At 38.5% G+C, this 22,524-nt stretch overlaps 1 protein-coding gene across 2 annotated transcripts in view; it reads right to left on the bottom strand.

Moving 5' to 3' along the window:
- Window positions 1-22,524, bottom strand: part of ABL1 (ABL proto-oncogene 1, non-receptor tyrosine kinase) — a 204,490-nt gene that overhangs the window by 14,620 nt on the left and 167,346 nt on the right. For both annotated transcript variants that reach the window (XM_036751080.1, XM_036751081.1), the window contains exon 4: window positions 18,487-18,759. In XM_036751080.1, coding sequence (XP_036606975.1) covers window positions 18,487-18,759 — 273 coding nt within the window. The remainder of the gene's footprint in view (window positions 1-18,486; window positions 18,760-22,524) is intronic.

Raw genomic sequence — 22,524 nt, 5'->3', positions numbered from 1 at the left:
TTCTTGGGAAGAATAAGCCTAAATCTTCCCAGTTATTAAGAAAGAAAAAAAAACCTCTTGACACTGCCATTCCCTCAGGCTATCATCCTCTATCTCCTCCCTTTCACAGCTAGACTCCTAGAAAAAGCTTGTTATCACTTCCATTTCCTCACTTCGCACTCATTTCTCAATCCAGTTTTCTCCAAGGTAACCAAATACCTCAACTTCTAAAGACAATGACTTTTTCTCTATCCTTATCCTTCCCGACCTCTCTGCTTGTTTTTGACACTGTTGACTCTCATTCCTTTAGTGTGAATGGCACTTCTTTCTTCTACCTTAGTGCACTGTCTAATCGTGTTTACAAATGAAGCATAATCTGAGACCCATTAGTCTTAGTATAACTTAGTATGGGATATTGAGAGACTAAAACTTAGAAACAACTTATTACTCTGTAAAATATGGCACTATGTACCTAATGCCAATTAAAAATACTTAGTTGGTAGTCACTGTGTCAGATTGCACTGGGAAAGAATTATTTCCAGGCTCAATACCAAGACTGTTTAATTCTTCTGAATTCTTTCTGTGCCTTAAAATGCTCAGTAGACCATACAGTTTTTGGCCCAGAGTGCTTTGATTTACCAGGGTGACACTAATGTCAAAGGCACAAGAGCTAATGCTTGCTGCAATTCTGGAATTTAATGCTGTTCACGAAGCGAAGTGGGGATTTAAAAATCTTGCTAGGTTAACATTATGTTCTAAAAGTAGCTCTGAAATGAAGCATTTCTATTCCATTAAAAACAAAACAAATAGGCTACAGTGTAATAATTTCAGGCCTATCATTACTTCTTTTGATTCCTTTACTTTCCTAAACATCTATAACATAGATTTGAGAAAGGTAAGGGAAGAACATACTATGACAGGCAATTCCCTTCACGAAAAAATTTAAATGATCCTCTGTTTAAATCAATGTGAACTTGTCTCCCCCTGCTGGAGTCAGACCAAGTTCACTTAGTATTTTAAACCAGTAAGACAAGCAATTTTCATTTTTAACTGGATGCATCTTTGATACTGTTTAACTGAAAACACCTTTGTTTCTGTTTAGTTATATTCATCAACATTCATTTGTAAAAGTTACTTAAATCCTTCTGAAGAGTTCTTTCATTTATATAGTAAAACTTCAGCAATTCAAACTAATTAAGGGGAAATAATCTGAATTAATGAAACCTTTGTATTATAGAATATTTTAAAGGAATGCCATTTTATCCTTTTCAAGTACATACTAAATAGACAGAATTAAATCCAGCAAAAAAATAAATTTTCACTAAGACCACAGAATCTATAAAAATGTGGAAGTACACTGATTGAAACACAGGAATCACAGCAAAACTACAAAACACAACAGGAATAGAGGTAAACTTAAATAATTGGAGAAAAATTAATCATTCATGGTTGCTCCATATTACTATAATGAAAAATTATAACACTATCTGAATTGAATTACAGTGCCATACCAAACTACTTTCAAGAACTAGACAAAATGATAACAAAAAAATTCGTTTGAAGAACAAAAGATCAAGAATCTCAAGGGAAATGATGAAAAGAAGTGGGAAGGAAGGGGGCCTTGGTAGTACAGATCTCTTAATATACTACAAATAATAATCAAAACTATTTCTTACTATAGAAAACTTGAACAAAGAAATATATATATAATATAAAAGCTATATAACATCCAGAACCGCAAATAATAGCTTTGTGTTTGATAAACCCAAGAACACCAACTACTGGGATAGGGACTCATTGTCTGACAAAATCTGCTACGGAAATTGAAAAGCAAGTTGGGAGAAATTAGGTTTAGATCAATGTCTCACACGATATATACCACAATGTGTTCCAAATGGATACAAAGTCAAAATATAAAAGTATCATGAAAATATCAGAGGGCCAAGTAAGAAGGTGCCTTTTATAACTATGGCTAGATGAAGAGTTCCTGGCCAAATAAGGGATAAAATGAACAATCTTAATTACATAAAATTGGAAATTTTTGGCATAAACAAGATCAATGAAGTAAGAATTAGAAGGTAAAGAGTTAAATGGGAAAAATCTGAGCTATTCCTCTGATAAAGATATGCTATCCAAGATACAGGGTGTTCTGAAAATCTTAGTGCAGTTTTAAGCTTTGACCGTTTAACATATGCATTCAGTAGATAGAGATATTTAAAAATGGTTAAAAGATGTAAAGAGATTGTTTTCAAAAGAAGAAATGCAAGCTTATCCACAAGCATATAAATGAAACAGTCTGAGGTCTCACTTCAGGCACATCAGACTGGCAAAGAGGACAAAAAGGCAAATGAGGGTTGTAGGAGGATGGGAAGGCTGATGCACCACTGGTGAACCTGCTAAGTTGTTCAACCATTCTGGAAAGCGATTTGGAATTATACTGACAATAACCTTAACTATACATAGCCACTGAAACAGCAATACCATTCCCAGGCTTATACTCCAACAGAGATCAAAGAGGGGGAAAGGACTCAGATGTACAAAGATATTTACAGCAGTAATTTTTAATAGCAAAAAAACTAGAATCAAAGTGGGTGCACGACGACTGGGGGATGGCTGAACAAACTATGGTACATCAATATAATATTACTGTGCTGTAAGAAATAACAAAAGGGATAGATTCAAAGATACCTGATCAATGCAATGACCAATCACAACTCTAGAAGACTGATGACAAAACATGCTTCCCACCTCTTGGCAGAGAGGTGATGGATTACAGTACAAAATGAGACATACATTTTCAGACATGACCAATGGAATGCAAATTTCTTTTGTTTTGCCATCCTTATTTGTTCTAAGAGCGGACTCTTAATGGGGAAGAGAGAATGCTATGGAGGTAGTGGGGGAGAGTAAAAGTAATAATGCAGAAAAAAAGAGTCAATGAAATGTTTTTTAAAAGAAGATGCAAAAGAGTGCAGAAGGATATTCTAGAGGCGATAAAGGTAAGAACCACAGTGTTGGTATTACTACGTCAAAGTTGATGCAGACTTAAAAGAGACGGCATGATGTCGTGGAAAGAATGTTTCACTTGGGAGTCAGGAAACCTGGGTTTGAGTCCTGCCAATAACTACTATCTATGTGACCATGACTAATTCACTGAACCTTTCCAAGCCTCATCTATAAAATGGGATTAATAATTCCTGCAGCACCTACACGAGTTTGATTTTGTGTAGCAAGGATCAAATGAGATAATGTATGTGTAAAGTTCTTGATAAACCTTAGAGAGCAACATTAATGTTAGTTATTATTAACAATGGCCTATCCTCAAATGAGCTAACAGACCCTGTCTAAATGAAGAAAAATATTCGGTGTAATTAAAAACTTGGACTTCAGATGAGCAACATAAATACCCACCCAACAAGGGAAGAATGAAATACTAGTCCTTCAGTTAAGAACTAGCTTTCTGGATCAGAGCCAAGTTTTCCAAAACTAAATGTAGATAATCGTATCTGACTACTTATTCTAACTCCTAATCTGCAATCAACTATAAAGTCCTATTAATTCTATCTTCATAGCATCTCTCCTCTGACATTGCCACCACACTGGCACATGCCCTCCTCACCTCATGCCTGGTGTATTACAATCACCTTCTTACTAGACTCCTTTTTTCAAGTCCCTCCCTGCTCCAGTCCATCCTTCACTCAATTCTCAAAGCGTTCTTTTTAAAGTACAGGCCTGATCATCTCACCTCCCCTATTCAATAAATCCAGTGGTTCCCTATCACTTCTGGCATCAAACATAAAACCCTTTGTTTGTCTGCCATTCAGACATTCAAAGTATTTCAAAACCCTGACCTCCTCCTCCCACTATGGTTCTATTACACCTTACTCCCCTCTGCCTCCTCTGCGAGCCAATGACACTGGTGGGCCCCCTTGCTTTTCCTTGCACTAGATATTCCAACTTACAACTCTGAGCATTTTCAACAGTTGTCCCCATGTCTGGAATCCTCTCCCTCCTCACTTCTGTCTTTACCTTCTTTCAAGTCCCAGCTAAAGTCTTTTCTTAAAATATTTTTATTTCATTAAATATTTCCCAATTATGTATAAAAAACACCTAAATCGTTTTAAAAAAAATTCTGTTTCAAATTCCCTCCCTTCCGCCCCTTCCCCCTCTTGAGAAGGCAAAACAATGTGATATCAATTATACATGTGAAATCATGCAAAACATATTTCCACATTAGCCATGTTGCACAAGAAAACACAAAATAAAACAACTAAAATTAAGAGAGTAAAAAAGTATGCTTCAATCTGCACTGAGAGATCATCAGCTTTCTCTCTAAAGGTGAATAGCATTTTTCATCGTGAGTCTTCTGGAGTTGCCTTGGATCATGGTCTTGATCAGAGTAGCTAAGTCTTTCACAGGTGGCCATCCTTACAGTATTGCTGTTAGTGTGTACACTGTTCTCCTGGCTCTGCTCACTTCATTTTGCACGAGTTCATGTAAGTCTTTTCAGGTTTTTCTGAAACCATCCTGCTGCTCATCATTTCTTATAGACAATAATATTCCATCGTAATCACATACCACAACTTGTTCAGCCATTCTTCAACTGATAGGTATCTCCTCAATTTCCAATTCCTTGCAATCACAAAAAGAACTAGTATAAATATTTTATTCAGAGAATCTACCCCAAAATGTTCACATGGACTATTTGTGCCCTACCTGTGGTAGAGCATTCTGAGCTTGCACTGGTCTGATCAGCCACAGATACACTGTAGCTTGACTCTAACATAGTGATGTCATTTTGGTCCTCCTTGAGAACGAACGACAACAACCAGGATAATTTCTACAGATGGGCCACAATTCACTACATTAATGAACTGGGTTTAAAGAATGATGTCAAGTTAAGGGCCAGGAAGGAATCTGTGTCAATGCTAAAACATTGTGGTACAGTGGAAAGGGCAGTAGATTTGGAATCAGAGAACCTGGTTCAAATCCCAACTCTATTACTTACTATCTCTGTGATTCCGAAAAAGTCACAGCCTCTATGGGCCTCAGTTTCCTCTGTAAAATGAAGGGCTCAGTAACTACTAACATTCCTTCCAATCTAAATCTATAATCCTGCAAACACATAAGAATTATCTGTAGTTAGCATGCTCATTTAAATGAAAATTTGATTCTTCAAAACGATATAAAAACACAATTTTCAGAACATGCCATATACTGCCTCCACCTATCCAACCCCTTTTTCTTTTTTCCTGGAACCAAACTGTCCTGGCCTGATGGTGCTACCTGATGTTCAATGTGTAGAACTGTCTGACCCCAAAATTCTACTGTCCTTTTGGAGAAGGGAGGAGAGAAGAGTTTATCTGTCATGTTTCCACTTTCACCTCCAACCTTATTTCTTTTTCACTGCTCATACAGTTACTCTATTTCAGATAATCCCTCTCTTACTAAAGAGATTTTCTTTAACATTTTTCCTTTCTCCTTTTCATTCTATTTGTGAACTAAGGAACCTTAAAGATCATATAATCCAATCCCCTCATTCTACAGATGAGGGCACTGAGGCCCAGAAAGGTTAGATAGCTTACTCAAGAACACAAAGGTAGTAATAAGGCAGAGATTCTGAAAATGGGTGTGAAATATTCCATATACTATCAGCTAAAATGCATGTGTTGGTTTTGTTGAATTCAGCTTTTTGCCTCTTGAAATCTCACAAGGTAGTGGAGGGATATATTCAGAAATAAATATGATATAAAAACAAAAAGCATCAATAAAAATTTTTAAAAGAAAAAGTAAAGACATTCATTTCAAAGTGATATTTGAGACCAGAATCAAGTCCATCAATCACTAAAGCTCTGGAAAGAACTTTTATAACTCCAAAAATAACTCGTAATTCTTCCTCTAAGCCTACTTTTTCTCCAGGTATCAACACTCAAGATGAATTTTAAAACCATTTGCTCAATTTTCCTGTTTTTCTGCTTTGTTTAATTACTAATACTGCGACAATATTATTTTGCACCATTATTTACTACATATATACAGTTTAATTTTTGTAAGCTAGCTAAGAACCTAACCACCAAGTTTCATCACTGGAAAAGGTGGCTGAATGAGATGATCCCAGAGGTCTCTTCCAATTCTAAGAGTCTATGATTTTATTAGTTTGCTTCTATGACAAAATGTGTCCCAAGTTCCAATGAACTTTTTGGAACACGACCCATTTACAAACTGGGGACTTCCTGTACTTGAAGACAGTTTGTTCTTTTAAGCCAAACCTCTTCCTCACTGATAGTGCAAAAGTAAACTTAAATCTAGCCCCAGTTCCCAAATTCAAATGAGTGGAGCCAAATTTAATGAGCTTCTTAATAAGCTCTATTGTCATGCTTGACTCCTCACTTTGCCTCACCTTATGTAGGCAGTAAATGGCCATATCTTAATGTTTCTACCTCTATGAGATCTCTTGCTTCTACCTCCTCTCTCTCACACCACAACCACCCCAGTTGAGGGCCTCTTCATTTTAGCCTAGACTACTGAAACAGCCTCCTCATTGGTCTCCCCAACTCCCACAGCTGCCAGAGGTTTTCCTAAAGTACAAGTCTAACCATGTCACACTTCTACTCAATAAATCCTAGGGATTCTCTATCTTCTCTACGATCAAATACAAATTCCTGTTTGGCATTTAAAGTCCTTGCTGCAACCTATCTTTCCAGTCTTAGTATATATCATTCCTTCTACAAACACTGGTATCCAGCCAGACTGGCCTCCTTATGGTTCCTCACATACTCCAGCTCCCACCTCCACACCTTTGCACGGGCTATGCTATACACCTGGAAAGCACTTATTTTTCACTTCTACTTCTTAGAATTCTGAAATTGCTTCAAAACTCAGCTCAAATGACACCTTATCCATAAGACCTTTCCTGAACATCCTAGTTGTTAATGCCTCTGTATTTGATATAAACAAGATTGTCTCCCTCAATGGATTGTAAGCTCCTTGAGGACACTATGGCGTCTGACACATAGAAGGCATTTAATACATGTTGACTGACTTAAAATATTGGGTTAATCTTATTCCAGGAAAGGAAGTAAACTGTCCACATTTTAGGCATGCATGGCATACTCTGAAATTGGTCATTTACTGAATAATGATCTGGTAAGTGTACTGCATCCACTTCCTCTCCAACCACTTACAATTTGGCTTGGCAATAAGCAATCAATTACTAACTGCCAAGATGGACTTTTCTAGTTTCTCATCTTCCTTAACCCCTCTGCAACTTTTGACACTGTTGACCACTCTTCTCCCCTTGGGCAGTCTTTCTTCTCATGGCTTAGGTATCCCTGCTATCCCATGGTTCTCCTCCTACCCACCACCTGTCTAACCACTCCTTCTCAGTGTCATTTACTAGATTACCCTCCTTTTCCCAACCCTAAACATGGAAGTCTCCCCAAGACTGGACCTTTTTCTCTCCCTACGCTGTCTCTCAGTGATCTTATCCCATAGACGCAATTATCTCTAATCCCAAATCTGTATAATTAGCCTTGACTTCCTGAGCTCCAGTCCAGGGCCTCTAAGCATTAGCTAGATACTCTGTCTAGAGATAGAAGCAGCATTCCAAAGTAAACATGACCAAACCAGAAATCTGACCCACAACTTTCCTCCTTCCCAATTTCTCTATTTCTGCTAAGCCAGTCACCCAGGTTCATAACTTTGTAATCACATACTTAGCATTTTCCTCTCCCCTCTCCTCCTGTCCCCCACCCTTTTGAGTCAGCCTCTACATCTTCTGCAGTTATTCCATTCTCTCCACTTATGCCTTCACTACCTGTCATCCAGATAACTGAATAGCTTCTTTTAAAAACAATTTTTTTATTAATGACTTCTGTTTCTTACATCTTCATAGTTGTCCCAAACATCCCACCCTTTCCCAGATAGCCATCCCATAAAACAAACAGCACTTTTTTTAAAGAGAAAAAAAAATCAGCAAAACTGGCAAATACATTGAAAAAGTCTGAAAATATGTGCAATGTGTAATACCTGTGGATCTCCCACCTCCACAAAGAGGCAGGTTGGGGTTATCTTCTCATAGCTCTTTATGTGAATCCTGTTTCATCTTTGTAATTTTGTTACATTCACTTTTGATTTTTTAAGTGTGTTGCTTTTTCCATTTACATTGTTGTAGTTACTGTACACACACAAACACACACACACACACACACACACACACACACACACACACACACACATATGTACTTATTTTTTGCTCTGCTTACTTCCCTGGCATCCATGCATATAGATCTTTCCACGCTTCTCTGTATTCATCACATACCTCATTGCTTACAGAACAGCAATATTCCATTACATTCATGTACCACAATTTGTTTAGCTATCCCCTAATTGATAGGCATCTACTTTGTTCTTAATTCTTAGCTATCACAAAAAGTGCTACTATAAATATTTTGAAATACATGGAGACTTTCTTCTTATTGATGGCTTCTTTGGGGTAAAAGTCCAGTAACGGAGTCTCTGGAACTGGTAATAGTTCAAAGGGTATAGACATTTTTGTCACTTCATTTGCATAATTCCAAATTGCTTTCCAAAATAGTTTTAATATGAAAATATGTTTTGCATGACTTCATGTGTATATAATGAGTATCACATTTCTTGCCTTCTCAGTGGGTGGGAGAAGGATGGAAAGAGGAAGAGAACTTGGAACTAAAAATGAAAATTTTTAAAAATCTAATTATTTTGAAATTATATTTGATTCCTATGTGTATTCATAATTAACATCAGATATTTAATGGATTTTTATTTTATTTTCAAATTTTTTTTGCTTATCACCCTTTCCTAGTACCTTTGATACTAATGAATACAATTTCCTAATATTATCACCTTTTCCTAGTATTTTTGATACTAATGAGTAAAATGTTGATCTTTGTATGGGGAAAAAATGGTCGTACCATTTTCACAGCTCCACCAACAATGCATTGGTGTGCCTATCATTTCCCAACCCCTCCAACGTCAAATATTGACCCTCTGGGGTCATTTTTGTTGATTTTCAGGGTATGAGGTGAAACCTCAGGGTTGCTTTAATTTGTATTTCTTTTATTATTGGGAGTTTGGACCATTTTTTTTCATGTGGTTGTGACTACTTTGCAGTTCTTGGGAGAACTATTTGTTCATATCGTTTGGCCACTCACCTTCTGGGGAATGGCTATTAGTCTCTTATTTATCTATTTGTTTGTTTGTTTATTTTTTTATATAGCTTGGATGCTAAACCCCCATCAAAGAAATTTGATACAATTTGTAGGTATATTAATTTTGTCTCTGTAGAAGCTTTTCAATTTCATATAACCAAAGTTATCTATTTATCTTTTGTAATTACAACTATCTCTTGTTTGGTTAAGAATACATCTCCTAGGGGAGTAAAGGCAGGGACTCCTTAGAACTCTCCCAAATTCTCCTCCAAATTATTTAAAAATCATGCCTCAAAACAAATTCTGGAACAGCAGAATCAACAAAAGGATGGGGTGAAAAAATTTTCCAGCCCAAGACAACTCAGGAGGTTGGCAGGAAAGGTCTCATTGGGGTGAGAGTTCTCGCTGGGGTGAGAGTAGAGCACCATCCAACACAGGCCATGCCCTGACAAGCCACCAGTAAGCCTTAGGGAGCAGGAAGGGACTGGATCATCAGTGGCAGCAGCTTCCAGGGCTCTCAGCTCACAGACAGTAACTAGTCAGAAGGATATTATAGGGTACCCTTTGCTGGCAATCGGTGTAGGACTCTGTTGCATTGCCCATGTGGGGTGATGGGTCACAGTCCCAGGGTGAAGAGGAGCACTAACAGGAGTGGGGACCATAGACTCAGTGTCAAGAGTAGAAAGGAGTGTTTATGGTTGTGCACAGACCAGAGCACAATCCAGGAGAGCAATGACCACACCTCTCTTTAGATCATAACACCTTGGAAGAACTGAAAACTTACAGACCCCCAGAACTAGCTCTGAAAACAGCAGTATGAAAAACCTGAAGCTTGGGACAGTGCCTCCTCCACCCCAGGAACAGAGCATAACTTTAATATAAAGTTAAAAGTCAAGAAATAGGCTGGAAAGGTGAGCAAACATCAAAAGAGGAACCTGAGCATATAAAGTTACTATGGTGACAGGAAAGATCAAAACACAAGTTCAGAAGACAACAAAGGCAAAATTGCTATATGCAAAGTCTCAAAGAAAAATCTGAATTGGTTTCAGGTCCAAAAAGAATTCCTGGAAAAAGCTCAAAAAGGATTTTAAAAATCAAATAAAAGAGGTAAAGGAAAAATTGGGAAAAGAAATGAGAGTGATCCAAGAAAATCATAAAAAAAGAGTCAACACCTTCCTTGGTAAAGGAGGCTCAAAAAATACTAAAGAAAATAACACTTTAAAAAGCAGAATAAGTCAAATGGTAAATGAGGCACAAAAATTCACTGAAGACAACTTCTTAAGAAGGAAAATTGGTCAAATAGAAACATGTACAAAAATTCACTGAAGAAAAGAACTCCTTAAAAAGTAGAACTGGCCAAATGGAAAAGGAGATACAAAAGCTCACTGAAGAAAATAATTCCTTAAGAATTAGAATTGGGCAAGTGGAAGCTAATGACTCCCTGAGACATCAAGAAACAACCAATAAAAATCAAAAGAATGAAAAAATAGAACAAAAATGAAAAACCTCATTGGAAAAATAATTGACCTGGAAAATAGACCCAAAAACAGATCCAAAATAGATCTTAAGAATTATTGGACTTAGAGCCACAATCAAAAAAAGAGCCTAGACAGCATCTTTCAAGAAACTATCAAGGAAAACTGTCCAGATATCCTAGAACCAGAGGGTAAAACAGAAAGTGAAAGAAGCCACCAATCACCTCCTGAAAGAGATTCCCAAATGAAAACTCCCAGGAAAATTATAGCCAAATTCCAGAGCTCTCAGGTTGAGGAGAAAATATTGCAAATAGTCGGAAAGAAACGATTCAAATATCATGGCACCATAGTCAGGATAGCAAAAGATTTAGCAGCTTCTACATTAAAGCATCAGAGGGCTTGGAATACGATATTCTGAAAAGCAGAGGAGCTAGGATTACAACCAAGAGTAACCTACCCAGCAAAACTGAGTATAATCCTTCAGAGGAAAAATGGATATTTAATGAAATAGGGAACTTTTCAGAATTCCTGATAAAAAGATGAGCTGAACTGAAAATGTGACTTTCAAATACAAGATTCAAGAGAAGCAGAAAAAGATAAACAGGAAAGAGAAATCATAAGGGATTCAACAAGGTTCAGCTTAATATTCATACGTGGGAAGATAGATGCTTGTAGCTCTTAAGTATCTTTATTAGGGCAATTAGCAGGAGTACATATAGACAGAAGGCACAGGTGTGAGCTGACTATGATGGAATGACATCTAAAAAATTAAAACTAAGGGGTGAGAAAGAAGGATGCACTGAGAGAAGGGGGAAGGGAAAGGTAGAATTTGATTTCTTTCTCTTGTCTTATGTTGCTAGCATTTCCAGAATTATATCCAATATACAGTGGGAAGAGTAGCTATCCTTGCTTCATTCTCATATTTATTGGGAAAGACTCCAGTGTAGCTCCATTGTATATAATGGTTGCTTTTGATTTGATAGATACTTTTTATATTAAAAAGAGGTTCCTATACTATGTAAGGTTTTTAGCATAAAAGAGTGTTGTACTTTGTCAATGTAATAGCTTCTTAATTGGTCTTTCTGCCTCCAGTATCTCCCTTTCTTGAATCCACTTTCTACACAGCTGCCAAAACGATCTTCCTTATGCACAGGTCTATCCCTATTGTTTCTAAGATAAAATACAAACTCTTTGGCCTGGCATCCAAGCCCTGCCACAATCTGGTTCTAACCTACCTTTCTAGTCATATTTCAGAATACAGTCCCCTACATTCCTGCATTTTTCAGCCAAACTTGAATACTAGCTAGAGTCCTACCGCTATCTTTGCCCTCTTTTCCCAAACAGAACACCAGTCACCTGACCAACCTACCTTATTCCCTAGCCTGGCTCTAGGCAGACACTCTCCAGGGTTCACAGAATGGGCCTCCTTCATCATGATGTCTGGCTTGGGAAAAGCACACACTAGGAAGGACAGCTGAGATCATTTTAGTGAAGGTGCCATATATTTGCCACTACTTTCCCCTTCTTCCCCTGTAGTAACTCTGAGATGAGAAACTGTTTGCCCTGGTGTACCTAAAATGGAGCAGTATACTGCATAAGCTAAGCACCCAATAAAGGTTTATCTAAGATTATAAGTTGCTACATTCCCTGACAAACAATGTATCCCTGAGACAGGAAGTAGAGTGGAAAAGAGCCCTGGTCCTGGAGTTAGGAAGACATGAGTTCAAATGTGGCCTCGGACACTCAATAGCTATGTGACTGTAGGCCAGTCACTTTCCTCACTGTAAAATGGGGGTAATGATAGCTTCCCAGGATTGTTGTAAAGATCAAATGAGACAATATTTGCAAAAATGCTTAGCGCGGTACCTGGCACATAATAGACAATGAGTGGTTGTTTCCTTCCTTCTCCACCCTCATCCCCACCGTAACCAAAGGGGTTCCGAGTCAGTATCATTCTAATTAGAATCCTGAACGGGATTTAGCTTCTCCATATTTGGTACCACTCCCCACACACTATGGCTAATAAACTCCTAACTCCTGCTCCTCTTATTGTTACGATTTTGAGAATTGCCTTCTACCAAGTTGAAGAACATTCCTCCCTGCTACCTCTCCCCATACTCTCACTGCTACCCAGTCCAGCCTTTGCCTTCTCTAGTCCCTACGGTCTCTGTCCTCCTTTTGCACAACGTGTCTTCTATTATTAAATTCCTATTTATTGTAGATCTCTTCTCACATTCTATCCATTCTCTGCTCTTCACTGAAACTCAGCTTTTTTTTTTTCCTGAAGACATCGCATTTTTGGCCGCCTCTCCAAGGCTGACTGTTCTCTCACACCCTCAAAAGAGACCAAAAGGAGGAGCTGGCGTAGCCGACATTTATAGAGCAATTGAAGATTTCCCAGGTGCTTTCCATACATTGTTTCACTTGATCTTCACAACTCTGTGAGGCTGGTGCTATTATTATCCTCATTGGACAGAGGAGGAGTCTGAGGGCCTCAGAGGCTAAGTGCCTTATCCATGTTCATACAACCAGGATCTGAGGTCTGAAGTCTTCCAGAGTCTGTGAAAGTCCCACCTCTGGGACTCTGAGCTCTGCTCAATCAGCATTTTGCCTTATGTTGCCTGATGAGAGTCTTCATGACACTTTCTGGCCATCTCCATGCTATTCTGCAAAACACTAGTGATCTTTCCTTCTATCCTCACCTGGCCCACCCCCACCCCTACCCACCCTAACCCCCCCCACCCTTCTGATTCTACCTGCAAAACTGTAATAAAATTAATACTACAGCTCCTTATAAGGACATGTCAATCAACTCTCTGTTGCTCCAATCACAATTCTCTAGGACTCCCCTGTCCCAAACCCTCCTCTACGGACACCACTGTCCTGTACATGTTGCCTTCCCCTATTAGAATGTAAGGTTCTGGAGGGCAGGGACTATCTGCTTGTTTGTATTTGTATCCCTGGTGCTTTTAGCAGAGAACCTAAAACAAAGCAGACTTAATAAATGCTCATTCATTCAGTCAGTGATCTATCTATTATGCCAAGCTGTTTCATACTTTCATCTTTCCTCCAGGCTGACAAAATCCTTGTCGCTATTGTGTAAGGACCTCCAAGTCACTCTTTCTTCTCCAGAGTAAATTTAATACCTGGCTAACAGTCTTTTTTCATTAAAAGCAGCAAAGTGTCTCAGTGGATAGAGCGCTGGGCCTGGATTCAGGAAAACCTGGCTTCAAATCCAGCCTTAGACACTTACTAGATGTGTGACCCTAGGTAAGTCATTTAACTTACCTGCCCCTTTTTCCCCAACTATAAAATGGGGATAACAGGGGGCACCTACCTCATAGAGTTATGAGGATCAAATGAGAAAATATTTTGTAAAGCACTTAGCACAAGGCACATATTAAGCACTAAATAAATACTTATTCTCTTCCCTTTTCTCTCCAATTCCTGGCTCCTTTAAACATCTTGGCCTCTTACCATGCCTCATTTCCAGTCTTTTTCAACCATAAACGGGAGTCCCCAATTCTCATAATGGGACTTATGGGCCAAGGCGATCTTCCAAGACCCACTCCCCCCGATGGCTGCCCTACCCCAACTCCTCAACATCTGTCCCCACCCTCCACAATGCATAACACACCTTTCTCTGAGAATTCCCTATTAGTAAGAAAAAACCCTGTCCGGTAGGCATATTTGTATATATTCCAAGTGTGAAGCACATGTATACCCACATCCCCAAATATCTACCCAACAAATCTAAGTCAATACCTAGTGCGAATTAAAGCTATGGAGCAGCTGGAGATGCTACCCTCAAATAACTCCCCTCTCTTTCTTGCTTTTTGGCTCTAGACAAGTCCTAGGGATTATGAAAGGCTGTTTTGGGAAGTGAGTCTGACACTTCTGGTCACACTACTTTCTTTGTCATCTCAACTGCTTGATTTCCCTGCTGCCTTCTTCGTCCAAGGTATCCAGAGCTGAAGACCATAATGTGAGATTTAAGACCGGCCACCCAAACTCATAGACTAGCTTTTCAGTGGGCCACCTGAAAAGGCATTATGTAAGTTTTGTGGGTGAACAAAAAGAGATTTTAAACTTGCACTAAGTCACCTCTGCCTCAACTAGACACCCACCCTTAAAGCCTAAAAAATCTCCACCTTAAGGTGTCTGCCATATAAGAATCAATACTTGCTTCTAAGATGGTCCCCTTCATGGAAAGTCATATGCCCTTTCCACCTCCATCCCGGCAGGATTCCTTTCATTGTGTTCTACTACCGTATCTTAGCACATCACTTTCTAACATTCTCTCCCTACTGAAAATCACCTTTCCAGGACAGACACATCTTAACCCATCAGGGACCTAGAGAAGAAACCGTCTCCACCTCGACTCTTCTATTTCACCAGGGTCATTGTCAATGATCCTGACCTATGTCTTGTGACTGGACTCCAATGACTCTGGAGGAGAGAGCGAGGCTGATGACTTTGCACAGCTCTGCTTCACTTAAATCCAATTCACTTGCAAGTCAAGACAACACCCTCCTGATATCATTGGTCCTCTTTGAGAAAGGACAAACAACAACAACGATCTATTTCAAGGACCCCCTCCCCCCAGTGTTTCCTACTCTGGAAATGATCTTCATGTGGTATAGTCTACAGTCCTTTCATTGTCCTTGTCACCCACCTCTGGCAGCACCCTAAAAATTTAGTTTAGTAACAAGGGGCCCACGAAAAGTAAAGAAAAGAGGAAGAGTGAGGAGCATTATCTTCTAGTTTTGATTTGTCAGCTGAGGGTAGGTTAGGAAATTCCCTCTAGACACTCTAGGCTGACTCTGTGGAAGCCAACTTCTAGGTACTGAAACACAACATCAATGTTTAGGTGGCACATTATTGTGACTATTTCCAGAAACCAGTAGCACCCAGGGGCTTTTACTTCTATTCTAAGACCCCGTCTCCTTTGATAACCCCTACTCTGTTGTTTAGTCTGTGACAGTGTTTTTGCTAATGCCAAGAGTTAACCTCAATAAAATGGAATCTTCCCTCATGAGCATTACATTTGGACTAAGCGGGTCTGGGTTAAAATCCTGGTCTACTACCTATTACTGGTGTCACCCTGGGGAAGTTATTCAATCTTTCCAGGCTTTGGTTTCCTCATTATAAAAGGAGGGGGTTGAACTGAATGATTTCTAAGATTCTTTCTGGTGGATCTACTACTCACTTTAACCAGTTGGGAATAAGAGTTTCCCAATTTAGCTGTGGTACTACTAAAGGAAAATTCCAGTTACATTAGCATAACCTCTAGAAAGAAAAAGTGCTTGACATTGCTAATAACAGAACAACAGTGAGAGACAGCACGGTATGGTGCAAAGAACTCTGAAGTTCCAGTCAAGAAACTTGTACCAAGTCTGCCATGAGTTTTCCCAGGAGTCCTTTGCCTACTTGGAGCCTCAGTTTCCTCATATAGAAAGAAGGGTAGATGGTGTTTGAAGTTCTTTTCGATTCTGATTTTCAATGACTCTGACTTTGACTTTAATTTCATTCTCTTTCATGAGTGAGTGGCTGGATGTTTCTTCTTTTTTCTATTTACAGTTATCTACAATAAGAACTGAAACTCCATTTTTCTTGGTAATTCAATGTAACCACAGTTCAGCTAAAGGAATCAGAAAATAATGTTGGTCGACACTAGGGGACACTGTAGTCCCAAGTAAAGCTACAGAATCACAAGATTTAGAAGTAGAATGGATTGTGGAGTTCCACACTTTGAAGGAGTTAAGTTGAAAATTAAAAACCTTTCCTTGGGGGCCTCACTATATCAAAGAACTTCAAAAGAAAGTATTACCTTTGGAAATCGCAAATTCTAAGCATTATTCTAATAGGCTGAAATCACAGCCAGTAATAAAGTATGAGGATCATTTCAATCATAAAGTCTCTTGTATCATATGGCTTTAATATAATCTTGCTATATCTCTAAGGGGAGAGAGGCAATATATGGAGATACCTTATGCAGCTCACTTTCAAAGAAGGTAAGAGAAGCCACTTGGAACAACTCTTAGAAGATCTCAACTCAAAAGTTTTTCTTTGTTTGAAATCTCAAGAGTAAATAGCTACCTAAAACCTGCATTTAGCTGAAATTCATAATTTCCAAAGAACCTTTCAAAAAATAAAGTCCCCAGTATCAACTGATAGCAGTGGTAGAATTGGTAGCCAAAGGCAAAATGAAGATTCACCACGCTTATGGGGAACTTCTCAATCTCCCCACGAATAAGAGAAAATTACATCCATCAAATGGGAGCTGTGACCCCTTTGCCATCTGTGCTCTCTATTCTTGAGCCCCCCTTCCCCTGGACTCTATCTGTACTTATGAGAGAATGTGTCATAGACTTTTGGGGGAATATTTTGTACCAACAGTTACTATTGCACCACCTTAGTAATTACCTCTTTCTAAAAGTTACTTAAGGTTGGCTGACACACACACACAGCTTCTGAATTATAAGCCCTGGTAAAACTCCATCCAAAGCCAAACCTCTGTGGAGAATGATAAACTACCTGAACTCATTCTTCAATGATTAACATACTTTCACCCTTTAAAACCCACCCCATTCCAGTGATTCTGAATCTCTGATTCTCCAATTCCCACTGACCACTTTATTCCCACCTTCCTGAACCCAATCCCCAACTTAAACTCCCAGTTTAAAGCTACCCAACCCCTCCACTGAGCTCTCTAGAATGCCTGGTCAAAGATAACAAATCTTAAAACTTTTCCTTTCTTGGTCCATCTGTCTTCTTGCACTTAACTGAAACCTGGCTCTATTCTGATGACATTGCTACCCTGGTATCCTCTGACACTTAAACCACCCTGGTGCAAGCCCTCATCATGTCATAGCTTAACTACTGCTAATTCATCTCCTTGCCTCAAGTCTTTCCCCACTCCAATCCATCTTTTAATCAACTGTCAAATTAATCTTCCTGAAACACACATCTAACTATGTCATCTAACCCTGCCCCTTCATTCAGTAAACTCTAGTAGTTCTCTATCACTTTCAGGATCAAATACAAAGTCCTCCATTTGGCCTTCAAATTACTTCATAACCTGACCTCCTACTACAATCTCCCCACACCTCATTCTCCTACATGTACTCTGCAATCCAGTGACACTGACCTCTTTCTTGCTTCTCAAATATGACCTCTCCCATACCTAACTGTTTTCACTGGCTGTCTCCCATGTCTAGAACACTTTCCTTCCTTATTTCTGCCTCCTGACTTCCAAGGCTTCCTCCAAGTCTCAGCTAAAGGCTCACCTTCTGCAAGGAGCCTTTTCCAGTCCTTCTTAATCTTAATACCTACCTTAGAGACTACCTCCAATTTATCCTGTCTATATCTTGTTTGTACATTTTTGCTTGTATCTTGTTTCCCCTATTAGATTGTCAGCTCCTTGAGAGTAGAGACTGATTTTCCCTTTTTACCTTCCTTTAAATCCCCAGCTCTTAGTACAATAACTAGAACCACAGTAAGAGCTTAATCAATACTAGCTGACTGACTGACTGAAAAAACTAATCCTATTATACCCAAGAATCTTGGTCATTCTCACCTCTACCCATGTGTGCCAACACATTAAAACTGTGGATAATTCAATCCTTACATAGAAACTTAATTAGAAGGATTAAAATGAACAAAGTGGCACAGACTAACTTATAAGCTTGGACTTATTCATGGACGGCACAATTTCTGGCTATGTTGCTTTTCATTATTTAATAAAGTAACTAACTATACTTAAGTGACACACTATTGGGAACTATTTTACTCACTATAAGCATAAATCATACAGTAAAAGTATGCTGCACACCAGTACTTACCTTCAAGGTTTTTACAGCCACGGTTAGGCTATATTTTTTCCATACACCTTCATACACTTCTCCATACTGCCCTCCTCCAAGTTTGTGCTTCATGGTAATGTCTGTCCGCTCAATCTCCCACTTATCATAGTTAGGAGACACTCCATATATGGTGGGTTTGTTTCTCTTGGGAGCTGGGTAATGCAAAGTGGTGATCAATCCATCTGCCACTGTTGAATGGTGATGAACCAACTCTGCCAAAGTGTTAAAGCGGCTTTCTGAAGAGACGTACAGCTAAAACAAGCAGAAAATGGCATTCTGTCAGCATAGACACATGATGAAATAAATCAAATAAGAAGGTCCTATTAAGCCTCAATTTAATAAGCTGCCAAATAAAAAATTTACCTTTCCACCTTAATGATCAGGCTGGGGGGGGGGGGGTGGCGGTGGTGGTGGTGTCACTAATCACTTTCAATTCCACTACACATGCCAACCATGCCTTCTCTACTAGAACCATCATTGTAGCTTCCTCCTCAGTGATTACTATGGGCCAGGACCCTTGGCCTCTCAGCTCGGAGAGGTGAGTTTTTGCCTTATCCTACTGGAGCCCAAACTTCCAGGACACTTCCTGCCCATCAAAGCTCCCTTCTTTGTGTTGTCTTTACCCTATTAGAATGTAAGTTCCTTAAGGTCAAGGACTCTTGCTTGCTTATATTTGTATTCCCAGTGCTTAGCACAGTGCCTGGCACATAGTAATCACTTAATAAATGCTCACTGACTCTATCTATCTATCTATCTATCTATCTATCTATCTATCTATATCACAATGGGTACACAGATGGGTGCATCTCTACTGAGGAATAGTGGAAAAGACATGGATATAAACTGCACAGGTTACAAAGTTTATGAGAGGGGGGTATTGATGAAGAAGATACTCATAAATTAAATGAGAGATCTATTTATTTGAATAGGTATCTTGTCATAGCCTAAACAATTCAAATTGCATTTTGGGTGACATAAAGTACAAATATAAAATCTTCTGTTTGGTGTTCAAATTCCTTCATAACATGAGCCACTCCCATCCCCCACCTTTCCCTATATTCTTGTACTCTTCAATCCAGTACATTGTTCTCCTTGTTATTCCTCAAAAGAGACACTCCCATCTCTAGACTCCAGGCATTTTCAGGGGCCATTCTTCAGGCTGGGAGCATCCTCCCTCTCAACTCTTATCTCCTGGCTGGCTCCCTTCCTTCCCAGCTAAAATCCTACCTTCTTCATGAAGTCTTTCCTGGTCCCTCTTAGTTGTAGTGCCTTCTCTCTGTTGATTACTTCCAACGTTGTCTTTTTGTATCTAGTTTGTTTATACACAGTTGTTTGCATATGTCTCTCCCATTAGACTGTGAGCTCCTTGAGAATAAGGACTACATTTAACTTTTCTTTGTATCCTCAGCATATAGCATAATGCCTGGCACACAGTGGGCTCTTAACAAATATTTACTGACTAGCAAACAGGTACTCAATCAGGCAGGAAAAGGGATTTACAAAGAGAAACCCAATCTGCTGATATGAAAAAAAAAATCTTGTTTTTTCATTATATTTTAAAAAGGATTTCTTCCAAGGAAGCCTCAATAATAAGAAGCCAAAAGTCATCAGGTATATAAGATCCCCTATGATTCCTATTTTTTGCTCTCCGTACCACACTTCAAGCATCACGTTCCCAAAGATCATAAATCCAAGAGGTATGACCCTCAAAAAATGAAGCAATAAGAAACAAGCTTACCCATGCCTTCCTAGTGGATTCGGGGCTAAAGTGTCTCAATAAAGAAAGTGGGAGGAGAGAGGTGATATGTCCCCTTCCAATCAAGTTCATCATGGGAAAGAATAGAAATTTGTAAGGCAAAAATCATTTCACTTTATCTAGGACTTATAACATTATGAAACTGTTAAGAGTCAAAAAAATCTCTCTGCAGATTGAAGGAAGGAAAGAAGAAAGGGGGGAGGAAGAAAAAAGGAGGAAAGAATGGGAAGAAAGGAAGGAGAAAGTAAAGAATGGAAGCAGGGAAGGGAGGGGTCAAGAACAAGCAATTAATGTTGGTAGCTGTGTATCTCTTTAAAGTATCGCTTAGTAATTTTTTTTAAAAAAGGACTCTACTTTAAAATTCCTCATAACAAGCATATAAGACCAGAGATATACTATAAGCATCTAAGACTGTCTACTTAGTGATAGCAACTAACTTTACAATAAATAGAAGGTGGCAAGTCCTGTATGAAATTCAAAAAGAAATAATGGCAAAATGTTCAAGCCAATCTAGACTTAAACCCACAAGAGGATAGAAATTAGTTATGCTGACAAGGATAGTTTTACGGTTTTGCTTAAGTTAAATGCATTACAAAAGATTTACAAGGTAGACTTTAGTTTTACAAATCTTTGTGAATCAATCCAACTAATTCAATTCCAAAAACTAAACTTTTCAGCTAGAAGTGTGTTCCTGGAATAGGGACAGGAACAGGTCACCAAGATTTACAGACACAGGTACACCATTCTAACATGCTATTTCTGTTGAATGGTAATACTTTTTTTCAATTTTAAAAGCATTTTTATTTAAAGTTTTGAGTTCCAAATTCTCTCCTTCTCTCCCTTTCCCCATCCCTGAGATGGTAAGCAGTCAGATATACGTTATACATGTGCATTTCCATATTAGTCATTTTGTACAAGAAGACTCGAATAAAAGGGAAAAAAATGAAAGAAAGAAAGAAAGAAAGTGAAAAATAGCATGCTTCAGTCTGTATTCAATTAATACCAGTTCTTTTTCTGGAGGATAGTAAGCTTCATCATCAGTCCTTTGGGACTGGTTCATTGTATTGCTAAGATAGCTAAGTGATTCACAGCTCTTCATAGAACAGTATCACTACTACTGATTACAACGTTCTCCTGGTTCTGTTCACTTCACTATGCATTGGTTCTTGTAAGTCTTTCCAGGTTTTTCTGAACTCATCCTGTTTGTTATTCCTTATAGCACAACAGTATTCCATTACAATCACATACCAAAGCTTGCTTTGCCATTCCCTAGTTGATGGGCATCCCTTTGATTTTCAATTCTTAGCTGCTACAAAAATAGCTGCTATAATTATTTTTTTTACTTTCCCTTTTTTTTGGATGTCTTTGGGATATAGACTTAGTATTGCTAGATCAAAGCGTATGCAAAGTTGAACAGTCCTTGGGGTATAGTTCGAAATTGCTCTCCAGAATGGTTGGATCAGTTAACAGTTCTACCAAAAGTGCATTAGTGTCCCAATTTTCCCACATCCCATCCAACATTTTCCATTTTTGTCACATTAGCCACCATGATAGGTATGAGGTGGTACTTCAGGGTTATTTTAATTTGTATTTCTCTGATCAATAGTGATTTAGAGCATTTTTTTCATATGACTATTGATAGCTTTGATTTGTCTGAAAACTGCCTATTCGTTATACATTGGCCACTTATCAATGGAGAATGACCTTTTATATGAGTGTGTGTGTGTATGTGTGTGTATAATAAATTTGACTTAGTTCTCTACATATTTGAGAAATCAGGCCTTTATCAAAGATATTTGTTGCAAAAATTTTCCCCCAGTTTTCTGCTTTCCTTATAATTTTGGTTCACTGGTTTTGTTTGTGCAAAAACTCTTTAATTTTATATATTGAAAATTATCTATTTTACATTTTGCGATGCTCTCTATTTCTTCTTTGGTCCTAAATTTTTTTCTTATCCACAAATCTGAGAGATAAACTATTACGTGTTCTCTTAATTTGCTTATGGTATCACCCTTTAGATGTAAATTACATGCCCCTTTTGACCCATCTTGCTATATAGTGTAAGATGTTGGTCTATACCTAGTTTCTGCCATACTGTTTTCCAGTTTTCCCAGTAGTTTTTGTCAAATAATAAGTTTTTGTTCCAAAAGCTTGGATCTTTGGGTTTATCATATCCTACATTGATATGATCATTTACTATAATGTAATTTGTACTTAATCTATTCCACTGATCTACCACTCTACTTCTTAGCCAGTACCAC

The sequence above is a fragment of the Trichosurus vulpecula genome, chromosome 3, assembly GCF_011100635.1.
Source record: "Trichosurus vulpecula isolate mTriVul1 chromosome 3, mTriVul1.pri, whole genome shotgun sequence".
In the NCBI taxonomy this organism is placed as follows: Eukaryota; Metazoa; Chordata; class Mammalia; order Diprotodontia; family Phalangeridae; genus Trichosurus; species Trichosurus vulpecula.
Note: the sequence above shows the minus strand (reverse complement) of the source record. Positions and strands in the feature narration are given on the sequence as shown.